The 12378-nt window shown below is 35.2% G+C and overlaps 1 protein-coding gene and 1 long non-coding RNA gene across 11 annotated transcripts in view; both read right to left on the bottom strand.

Annotated features, from left to right (window-relative positions):
- The window catches only part of PPHLN1 (periphilin 1), a 158624-nt gene that overhangs the window by 93390 nt on the left and 52856 nt on the right, over positions 1–12378 (bottom strand). For all 10 annotated transcript variants that reach the window (XM_047741299.1, XM_047741305.1, XM_047741303.1 and 7 more), the window contains one exon: positions 8651–8862. In XM_047741299.1, the coding sequence (XP_047597255.1) occupies positions 8651–8862 (212 nt within the window). The remainder of the gene's footprint in view (positions 1–8650; positions 8863–12378) is intronic.
- On the bottom strand, positions 829–3953 carry LOC125106772 (uncharacterized). The gene is made up of 3 exons (XR_007129425.1): positions 3883–3953; positions 2017–2088; positions 829–1070 (listed from the first exon to the last, which is right to left on the bottom strand). It is a non-coding gene; the product is annotated as an uncharacterized LOC125106772 (long non-coding RNA).

Here is a 12378-nt window from a genome sequence, read left to right on the forward strand (position 1 = left end):
TAACCATAGACAACAGGAGCAGAAAGGAATGAGAAAAGGATCATATAAGACACCAAAAGTTGAAGGTAAGGATCAGGTCTTACTCATCACTTTAAGCACCTATTCTAATCTTCATGAAGTCAGCAAAGGATTGGTTCAAGAATCATACACGCGGGGGCGCACACACACGCGTGCGTGCACACACACACACACACACACACACACACGAAAGAAAGATGAATCATCACTAGAAATCAAAAGGAATACTGGTAAAATTTTCATGGTATACCATCTGTTCCCTAGGCTTGCAGTAGCTATCTGCAAGGAGTCATTCTGACTTGCTCTCAAAAGTAACCCATTACTAAATTTTGCTTTGTTTAAAAAATCTTGCTACTTTTTATACAGACTCTCTCATATATGGGTTTTCTTTATAAACAAATCCACAACTACTGTCTTGCTAGAATCTCTAATTGTCCCATATTTACAATCTTGTAAAGATTTTGTTAGCTTCCTTACCTGCAAACTCTTAGTGACACGTGTACTTAACTCTTTAAGTAGCTTAATTAAATATACTAATAGATATCTTTCCAATAAGAACACTCCTTAACACTTCAAATTTTCCTATAGAGATCCCAAATTGCCAATTCTACTTTTTTCCCCCTGAGGATTGTTTTGGCACTATTAGCAACCACCCTGCATTAAAAAAATATTTCAAGAAAAAAATATATTTCAAGAAATATACAAATATTACCGTCCTAGTTCTGTAAGAATGTTGTTAAAGATGTAATAACCTTCTCCCCTTGGTCACTGATCTCTCTGTTATCAAGACAATTTTTGTTTCTCCTGAGCAGCTGATCTGTTTTTATCTATTACTGAACACTTCTCCTCTTTGTTTTAGCCAAATCCTTATTCATCTCAGCAACAGTTCAGAGCCTTCACATTGGCATTTATTCTTTTACTTTCATGTTTCTTTCACAAAAAAAATTCCTTACCCATTTACTTACTCCTGGTTTATCACATGTTTATTTTGTAACTTGTCTCCCATTCTTTGTAGATCAAGAAATGAGAACACTGGTATTTCCCAAGAGTGTCTGGAATCAGGATGGCTCATATTAGTTGATGAGAGTGACTTGCCCGCATCTCTTCCAAACTCCAAGTCACCCCACATCAGTAACCTGAGATCAGTCATTACGGTAGTATTCACTCCATGGCAAATGCCAGAAATCACGTGGTGTTCTCCTAAAGAGTTAGTTTACCAGCGCACCACTGGTGCTGTTTATTGATTTCAATACCAAATTTCAGAGATATTGCAGGAATTACTACACTTAAGTACAGATTCCTACCCATAAAAAACAGGGCTAAGCTATTTAATAATATCTTAATGGACCAATAAAACCACCCAGCTGAACCCAGCTCAAATTGCAGATTCCTAAATAAGTGTTTATATTAACCCTCTAAGTTTTAGGAGTTTTTATTTTTTCACACACACGAGATAATGAAAACAATCCCACCATACTTAAACTCTTCATCTTAGAGTTTCCAATGATCTGTTTATATTAAAACTAATTAATGATCTGTTTATATTAAAATGAATTGAAACTATCCTCCATTATAGCATTTTAATGATTTAAAAACAAGTTTTTCTTGGGGCACATGGCTGGCTTAGTTAGCAGAGCATACAATTCTTGATCTTGGGGTCATGAGTTCAATCCCCACACTGGGCATAGATTATTTTTTAAAAATAAAAAATAAAAATGTTTTCTTAACATTCTGCCCTTTGGTTTTCATGCCTTTGTACTTCTTTGTTTGTCCTCCCTCCATGTTCCTAACTATACCTTTCTCTTTCCTCTTTGTTGGTTATTGTTGCCTAAGTTTTACTCCTAACCTTGTTTTTATCCTCACTTGCGATTCTTACATGGCTCCAACCAACATTATGAATACAAATGTCTCTTAAATCCACTTCTTTCACTCATACCTCTATACTTTTAACTAGGAGGGTGCTACTCCTTAGCTATTGAGACATTACTTTAAACTCACCCCATACGTGTTCTTATGAAATAGACAGTAACTCCCTGCTTGACAGCAGGGCCAAAGGGCTCAACACCGTTGCTGTAACACATTAAAAAAAATGAACTTCATATTAGATTGAAAGAGAGAAACCAGGAAAGGAAAGTTCTGACAGCGGCAATACTAAAACTGAAATCCAAGTCAACATACTAGTGAGTATAAGAATAAATGGGGAAGAAGAAGATGAAAAGGAACATTGGTCCCATAGATCAGGTAAAAAGTTCTTCCCATTGAGGTGATATCAAAGCTGGAGAAGCAGTTTAATATTCAACAACATTTGGAAGTATTATAAGAATTTAACAGTATTTAGTGACTCTTTGATTAGAATTGCTGATACCAATATCAACAATATTTGATGACTCTCTGAATAGAGTAAAATTTCAGAAATATACCTTCCTGAAAATATGGTTTTCCTGAGGAAGTAATGATGAAAAGAACTAGACTAATCCAAGCCTATCAAGTGTTATAATGGTTGATAACCCATGTAAGAACAAAGGACACTACCAGAAAAAAATATTAAAGTCATCATCAGAGAAGAGTGAGTTAGGGACAATTCTTGGTATAGTGCCTAACATACAGGGATAAAACAGACACCTCTGAATGAAAGCCTATGAGTAAAACTTCACAGCACAGGTAAGACATCCAGGTCTCCTTTGATAGCTGAAGCTTTGGAAGAGAAATTAAGATATGAACAAATGAAGATGTGGTGGCTACTGAGATGCTAAGGAAAGAATTTATTTTTTCTGGATCATGGATAAAGATATGCAAATTTGGGGCTCTTGGTTAGGAAGAACATGATTTCCCAGAGACCTATTGGTTAAGAAGGTATGAAAGCAAAGATGGAAAGGACACACAAGAAATGCTCTTATGGTACAGACACCAAAAAACCAACAAGAAAAAAAATAACAGATAAAGGGTACAGAAAGCTTGTGCCATGTCTTCTCCAAAACAATCATTTTTAGGAGGCTAGCAATATAACAACCTGAAGTAAAGGTGTACTAACCATGAATATTTGGAAGTGAACTTCTAAATAGAACTCTCCTTTTAATACATCAGGGTAAAACCACATGGGCTTGCTTTTAAATATCTAAGTAAAACATACTGACTACGTATTCTGAATGTGTGGTACTGACAGATCATACTAACTCCCTAAGCAGGGTTGCTATAAATGCCTACACATATGGAAACATCATTAACTGATTACATATTTGGAATCTCAACCATTCTGATGCCAGAAAAGCCGTTAACTATATTCCTCAGTTCACCCACGAAACTCACAGCCAAAGCTTTCTTGTGAGTAAACAATAGATAAGAACAATATATGAAATATATGAAATAAGAACAAAATATTGTAAAATAGAATTCAACAGCACATTAAACTAGATCAATTACAGTCCAAGATCTAGGAAAATACAAAATTATAGCTCAGGATCTCTTCACATGATACAGCTCATCCCAATAATCCTGTTCCACCTACATCCTTCCACCAACTTCTACTCATCCTTCAGATACCACGTAACATATCTATTCCTATAGAATGTCTGGTTTGTCTCCCTAACCAGACCTCAGACTCAGAAGGCAAAGACTGGATCTGTCTTGCTTGGCAAACCATTTATGTGAAATATATCTTTGATGATTAAAAGACCTTGTTCACTACACAAACACAGTGACTTTCAAACCAAGAAATGCTATGGTAATTCAGTCACCAAGAGAATGGGCTTTTATCTCTTCCTACTGCCTAAAATATCCATGCTCTAACTTCTATTATCATTGCCATTCTAAACCAGCACCAAAGAAGCCTTCTTTTCAAAGGTAGAATTAAATCATTAAACTTACTGGAATTTCAGCTATCATCCAAAGAAAGTCATGTGGACTTCCAAATATATTCACGGAGGTCTTAAGATCTCTTTTCCCATTACACAGAAGTTCAATAATGGAGTCTATCTTCCAAATATGCTCTTCTCAAAATGTGTTTTTAATTCTTGTACATTTTCAGTTATTTTAGTAGATATGCCTTAAAAAGGACTAAACATTAATGAAAAATAATCCTTTAACATTACCATAAATATAAATAGACTTATATAGAATGAAATAAATATACCTAATAATGGCTATTGATATCAAGAAAATAAAGGGATGCTGGGCCCAAAGTAAGAACTATAGAAAAATAAAACAAATTTAACAAATTTAACAAACCAACCAAAACAATAAACTTGCAAATCTTCTGTAGTAACGACATTTTTAAAATTCTACAAAATGTTACACAGCCTAATTAATGTATAAGCATAGTGATAAATTTGACATTAATCATAGACAAAGATTTAAAAGGAATTAACAAAGAGGTAGTTTCTATGTATTTAAATAATCATCCCTTGGAGCCACAACGAAATTACAAAACATGCAAGGCAATCTTTATGTCACTGTTTTGATAAGGAAATGCTTTCTAACTTCAGAGTTTCAAGAAAGTACCTAACAAAGTGTTCCATGAAGTCCTCAAGAGAAAAGGAAGAGAAGATAGGGGATCACAACTGGTTGAAAACAACACAGATAAATGGCTGAGGTCCCCAGACAGAGGTCTCTAGAGGTTTCTATATTTGGCTGTATGCTACTCAAGATAATTATTAATGACTAATACAAAACACAAAGCATATTTCCTTTGCCAATGAAACAAAGCTATTTTTATCTGCTCCAAGTATACAAGATCACTCAATGAGATTTTAAGACCTCTATAGAAGAGAATAATAAGCCAAAGTTAATTAGATAAAATTTAGCATGGTTAGATTTCTTTTAATGTATAAACTACACTCAAGCAGTTGAAAAAAGTACCAGCTGAAGGGCATTTTGTTTAATAAAAACACATATGAAAATGGCTTAGGTTCAACTGTCTACAGTCTCAGGAAGGGCCAGTGATACAATGTGGCTGATAAAATAAAAGTTCGCTTCTGGCATCACAACTTAAAAGGAACAGAAAGAAAATAGGGAAGCAAAGTACTGAAAACATGTCAAACAAAAAGCATAGCTGAAGGAACTAAATATATTTAAACCAAGGGGTTAAAAACCAAGAGGATTATGATGGTACTCTTCAAATACATAAAAGGTGAAACATTTTTATGGCTCTAAGATAAATAATTAGTCTTACAGAAATGTTACAGGAAAAGATTTTAATTGTTTTATAAAAAATGAACTATACAAAGATGGAAGGACTGGACTGTGATAATAGTAAATTTATCACAGGAAGTATTTTTAACAAAGAATCTCAGGGTATGGGAGACTGAACTTAGTGACTTCTGGTGTCACTATTAGTACTATTATCCTAAACAAAAGAGTAAGATAGGAAAACAATGAGATTCAATTGAGAAAGAGGAGGAATGGAAAATATCTGAGAGACAGTTGACAAATGGGGAGAAATTTAGTTAGATTAATAGGAATAAAAATAAACTTCAAGTAGAAATATACAAGGTATACATACAACAATTTTAACTAGAACAGTATAATAAAGGGAAAGGCAATGAGGTTAGCCAGGACTTATGTGTAAACATGGACAACAAAAAGGAACCAAAAAATAATAATACAGTGATTACTACAATGACAACTATGAACAGGTTAGTCCAGTTAAGCTATAGGCAGAAAATTCTTACAAAGCACAGAACGAAAATAACATTTTGATTTAGGAGATAATTAGTCTAAAGCAGTACAAGGTTCACAGGATTAACTCAAAAGGCTAAGTAGAGGAAATTTAATAAAATACACATGTAGACACATGTATGTGGATGTAAGCACAAAATGGGAAATAAGTAGAGATAAAAAGTAGTAAAAATCATTTTGTGGCTAATAATTAATCACATAAGAGATATTATTAAATGCACAGAAGAATTATGAAGAATTAGTCCTTCAGTGGTTACTATGGCCAAACTACTAGTGATTATTAAAATTATGCTGAAAAAGTGTGAACAAAAAGCAAAAAATTAAACATCAAACTTAGCAAAATGAGGCCATAAGGAGAGAAAGGAAATTATTTTTACCTGTTATTTATAGAAACATTTAAAATCTGACAAAATTTCAATATACACTTTAAAAACTAAATTAACACACTGTTACTAATTAACCCAATTTAAATGACTAATAATTTAAGGACCCTGTTTCTCAGTTCTTTTTTGAAGAAAAGCAAGGTACCATCATTATCTGTGACATTTAGATTAAAAAAGAACTGGTATCACAAATATGTAACATAACAGTTCCTTTTTTCAATTATTGTTTAAAATAAGACCTCCATTAAGTTTTTACAAATGATTTTTTGTAACTACTCTGAAAACTATTTACACAAAACGAGTATAGAAAAACATTTAAATAGCTTAGCCCAAACAGTTAAGTAATAAACCCACATAACTTGTAAAGAGTGTTTTCCTGGAACAAACTTTTTTCTTGATTAAAGAACTTCACTTTCAAAGCTCAAGGACTTAAAAAAAAATATATATATATATATATACACACACACACACATATATATATAAAACCATAAAGGTGTTACCAAAGTTGTATACTCTTTCACTCAATCTGCACCATATTTTAGTCTCCCAGCTTTCTCCATTATCTTTTTATCACTCCAGATAGTAAAGGTACTAGGCCTCAAAGATCTCTCTGCTAGAGACCCTAATACAGGAGCAGCACATATGGTTCCTCTACATTCCATCTCAAGATTTTAAAGTTCTGACCACTAACTACCAGGCAAAAGCAGAGAGAAAATGCCTCCCTAAAAATCTATTTCAGAGGAGAAATAGAAAGAATATGACAAATTCACTAACAACTATCTAAAGTAAGACATTCACTACAACATATCAAGCAAGAATCTTAAGCTGCCATTTTACTCATGTTTTGTTCAAAAGCCTTCATAATCAGTTTCCAAAGATATTCCTCCTCCTAATCAAATCAGTAGATTTGAATTAAGTCATATACATCAAAAAAAAAAAAAAGTATCTTCTTAGAAGGTGTCTAGCAAATATTTATGTCTGTGCATGTGAAGTGCATTAGAACTCAGATGTTATTTATCCCGAAAGGGGAGAGGGAGGAAGAGGAAGTAAAACAACGGAGAAAATACCAAACTGTAGACCCTGAACTCAACAGTAAAGCGTTCAGTTCCTGGAACTATATGCTTATTTTAAGCAATTAGGCATATATAAAAGATTATGTTTGTTTTAAATCTACTTCAAGTGACACTCTTACCTCCTGTATTGACCATTCATACCCATGTATCCAAAAGTATGTTTTTTGGAAGCCCCACTCTACCTAGCTCTGAAAACAGCAAAAAATTGATAAATGTTCGTTAAATACTGGAATCCAGCAACAGCTAAAATGGAGACAATCTAATGATTTGAAGTGATCTTCCATTACTCCTAACATGCAGGAAGCAAATGCTATTAAACTAATAAACTGCTATTAAACATTATGCTATTAAACAGCATAAACTAAACTTATTATTTGGAAAAACAGTTAATAGGAAGGAAGTTAAAAAGCAAAGAAAAAGAAATATCCTTGACTTTTCTGGTATCTGTATCTTGGCTTATGTAATTTGCTCTACCTAGAAGATACTTGTAGAAATCTGAAAATAAAAGAAGAGCCCCAAGCCTGGGTGGCTCAGTGGGTTAAGCCTCTGCCTTCGGCTCAGGTCATGATCTCAGGGTACTGGGATCAAGCCCCGCATCAGGCTCTCTGCTCAGCGAGGAGCCTGCTTCCCCCTCTCTCTCTACCTGCCTCTCTGCCTACTTATGATCTCTCTGTCAAATAAATAAATATTAAAAAAAAAAGGAAGGGCCCCCAATGAGCCCCAATGTTGATTTCCTCCATGATGTGTTCTTCTATCAGAGTGAGAATCTCTCTCACCTTGACCTGCTCGTGCCATGTTAACTTATTTATGACGATTCTTCTATCAAAGTTAAGGAGACACGAAAAAATGTTTGTGAATGAGCTCAACTGCAAGTAGTGGAGTCCAGAAAACTAAAACAGATGATCTAGAAAGTAGGTTGCTTCATTTATTTATTCCAACACATACAAAGCAACTAAGCCAGAAAGACATGCTACAATTGCACAGAATGCCCTGCATGTCTAAGTACTCCAAATTAAAAAACAACAACAAAAACAAATTGGAGGTTGGAAAAAAATGAATCTAAAGTAGGTTTTTAGCTCTAAAATCTGTAAGGCTATATACCTTATATTTAGGGGAAATCACTGATACTTTTCATGAAAAATATACTACCAAATATAGATGGATGGATGGATAGACAGATATCTTCTAGTAACAGAAGATGAAAGAGGATGGACTAGCCTAGGAACTAGCAAAAAATACAAGAGTGTATAACTTTCCAACATGATTATAAACACACCTCTTCTGTGCTGAGAAGTAAAATGTCAATGTGGACTACAACGTGAAATGGTTCCCAAAAAAATGTGTGTGCGGTATTCATTTTATTATTCTTGCTACTTTTCTGTAGGTTTCAAAATTTTCAAAATAAAACGTTAAAAAAAATATAACTTATAACACCTATAAGACAATCTGAATCAGTACATTCTCATTAGTAGAAGTTATAAGAGAAGTCTTAAAAATACATACTTCTATGTTGAGATGGATGGAAAGAGTACGTTTTGCTTCTTTCTGGAGAGTAGCTTCTACTACTGACACTGGATCCAGACCTGCTGTGTGGAGAATCCTTTCGACCTACAGGTGATTCTCTGATAAAAGGAGTATCTCTTTTATGAGGAGACCGGTCTCTTGTGTAATGGGAAGAATAGAGACTTTTTCTTCTAAAGCCATCTCTCATGTCCCTTTGAAGAAAAAAAAAAAAAAAAAAGAATTATATCTTGTAACTTATATACACAATACAAATGGCAAAAGCTCTGATTATAAGCTCTTTATGTTGTAATCTTGGTTCACAACCCCCCCTTTTTTTTACTACCACCGAACTTTTTTTTTTTTTTTTTTTTTTTGTAGAGCGGGAGAGAGTACACTAGCAGGGGGAGAAGCAAAGGGAGAGGGAGAGAATCTGAAGCAGACTGCACTGAGTGCAGAGCCCAATGTGGGGCTTGATCTCACCATGAGATCATGACCTGAGGTGAAACCAAGAGTCAGACGCTTAACTGAGTGGGCTAGCCAGGCACCCTGTCACCTAACTTCTGATGTCAGTCTACAAAATAAAACTTTATCAGTGATATATGTTTAGAATGCATACATGTTTTTCAGTTTGGGGGTAGAACCAGGTGGTTAAGAGCAAAAGTTACTTTATTTTAAGCAAACACAGAAATGTTATGATGTGAAAAATATAGCCACACAGTCTCCACTTCCGTTTGCCGTTAACAATATTCTACATAGCTACCATACTCTCAGACATCTAGAAAATACCAAAGATTTCCCAAGTGAGATATTTCATGGAGTCTTATCCACTTTTAAGCATAGTATATACTGTTGGTTAATAGGAAGTTAACTCCTTTGATTTTGCTTCCCGTGTTCCAATTTAGCAGTGTCTACATTTTTTTTGTTGTCACAACTTGAGAGGAGGGGTTGCTGTTGGTGGGTAGGGAACAGGGATGCCACTAAAACCCTACAATCCCTAGGCCAAGTCTGATACAAGTATACAACAAAAAACTATCTAACCCAAAATGTTAGTAATGCCAAGACTAAGAAACCCTGGTATATACCTATTACGTCCTTGTTCTCTTGAGTTTGCATTGTTAGTGTACAAATTGTTGCTTATCTCTAACCACCAGCTTTTAATAAATCACCTCTACTTTTACAAATTAAATTTCCTTATTAAGCAATATCATCAACTCAATGTAGAAAGAAAATCCAGAGTAAAACTTTATAAAGCAAAACCAACTTTAAAATATCAAAGCAAACCAAAGTTATCAAATGAAACTATCAAGACCTGAGCCTCCATTTAAAGGAACACCTAGCATCAAACAGGTTTTAATTGAAGATTTAGCGAGTTTATTTCCACATTAAAATTAAGGAACATTGCATTTTAGAAAGAAGAGTAGTAAGAGAATGGCATGAAATTTCAAATGCTCAGAAAATTTCAGCATATTGATCAGCAGTCCCTAATATAAAAGTAGCCTTTAGCAGATTAATACCCAAAATATATTGTCCATACAGATACAATTATGATTCTCTGGACCAAATTAGAAAACAGCTAAAACTCATTTATGATAAATGAACTCAGACAAAATACTAATGCCAAAATAAAGTATTTGAGAAATTCTAATGCAGTCAAGCTCAATGAGCAAAACTACAGAAGCCATATCAACATCACTGACAGCCAAGTGGCTACATATGTGTCACATGAGTCTTAGGAACTAACTGTACCAGGGGTTGAGGACCCAATGATAAACCAAATACATGTAGTCACTCCCCCATCATGGACCTCTCAGGCTAGAAGAGGCGGATTTTAAACAAATTAACATAAAACATGTGAATGCAGTCAAGAGTGTAGACAGGAGACTAACTAGGAGCTTACTCATGCAGACAAGAGACAGTGGTAGCTTAGATAAGGACAGAAAAGAGGAGCACTTGAACACGCACAAGAGTACATCCTTATAGACTCAACAGGAAATGGTGAATGTCTGACTAATGAGTATAAGAGGCAGGGATGCCAAGATGATTCCAAGAATTCTGGCATGATGAATTACTGAAATGAGAAAAACAGATTTGAGAAAGTGAGGTGGGGTAGGAGATCCACATTCAGATTTGAACATGTTAAGTTTGAGATGCTCACATAACAGTTAGTAGGCAATTAGACACATCGGTGACAAGATTAGAGGAGATTTTTTGGCTATAACTATAAATTGTTCTAGAAATAGGCAGTATTTAAAGCCTTGGGTCAGGCCCAGAATGTAGGACTAAAAAATTACATTGGAAGAGAAATGGGCTATCTGAGAATCAAACAGAAGAGCCACAGAAACATGAGGGAAACTAGTAAGTTCTCAGGGAAGCCAAAGAAAAGACTGCTGTAAGAAGGAGAATAAAGATTTCCTACACTGAAATTAAATGAGCTCTTACTGATAACTTATCTAGGTGATGAAGAAGAGTGGCAGGCCCACATGCCCAGGAAAGACTGCCTACTGTCTCCAGCAGGAGGCAGGGGTAGGGGAAGAGACAAAGTACGGAACTACAGTTTCCTAATCCTGACACCAGATGGCAGCAAACTCACAATAGCATAGTTCGGAACCATCAGAGTGGCCTGGGGTGACCAAATATACTTGGGGGAAGTACATGACAGATTTTTAATATCTCAGAGTAGAGTAAGGTCTCTCCTCTCTTTCACATCAATCCCTCATATTTCCCATCAAGCTGAGCAAAAACATCACAATTGACATCATCTACTTTTAAGTATCCTCTGATAAAGTGGTAATACCAGACACTTCATTTATTCATGTTAGTTGTATATGTATATATTTTTAATATTTCTTTTATCTCTATATCCCAATACATGAAATGCACTGCGGAATTACCCTGGTTCTAAAGAAGCTTAATATGTTGGGGGATGGGGGACAGAGTGCCAAGGGGAGTAAATATTCCAGAAAGCTGGTACTGCAATTCAGGAGAGAAATTTATATTAGATGGAAAAGTGATCTGGAGGACCTTTAAAAAAAAAAAAGATAAAATTTAGATCAACATTGTTGTACAGAAATATAACCAAGCCACAGATGTAACAACTGTATTTAAAAGGAGAATCGGGTGCCTGGATGGCTCAGCCAGTTAAGTGTCTGCCTTCGGCTCCGGTCATGATCCCAAGGATCCTGGAATCAAGCCCCAGATCAGGCTCCCTACCCAGCAGGGAACCTGCTTCTCCCTCTCCCTCTGCCCTTCTTGCCCCCTGACTCATGCCCTTTCTCTCTCTTTCAAGTAAATAAAATCTTTAAAAAATAAAAATAGGGGCGCCTGGGTGGCTCAGTGGGTTAAGCCTCTGCCTTCGGCTCGGGTCATGATCTCGGGGTCCTGGGATCGAGCCCTGCATCGGGCTCTCTGCTCAGCAGGGAGCCTGCTTCCCCCTCTCCCTCTGCCTGCCTCTCTGCCTACTTGTGATCTCTGTCTGTCAAATAAATAAAATAAAATCTTAAAAAACAAATCCTTAAAAAATTTTAAAAAATAGAGAAACAGGTGAAACTAATTTCAGCAAATATTTTTATAACCCGATATATATAAAATACTATCAACACATAACCAATATTTTAAAATTTAGTGAGAATCAGAGAAAGACAATTATCATATGATCTCACTGATATATGGAATTTAAAAAACAAAACAGACAATCATAAGGGAAGAGAGGAAAAAATAAAGTAAGATGA

This window comes from Lutra lutra, chromosome 8 (genome assembly GCF_902655055.1).
Source record: "Lutra lutra chromosome 8, mLutLut1.2, whole genome shotgun sequence".
Classification (NCBI taxonomy): domain Eukaryota; kingdom Metazoa; phylum Chordata; class Mammalia; order Carnivora; family Mustelidae; genus Lutra; species Lutra lutra.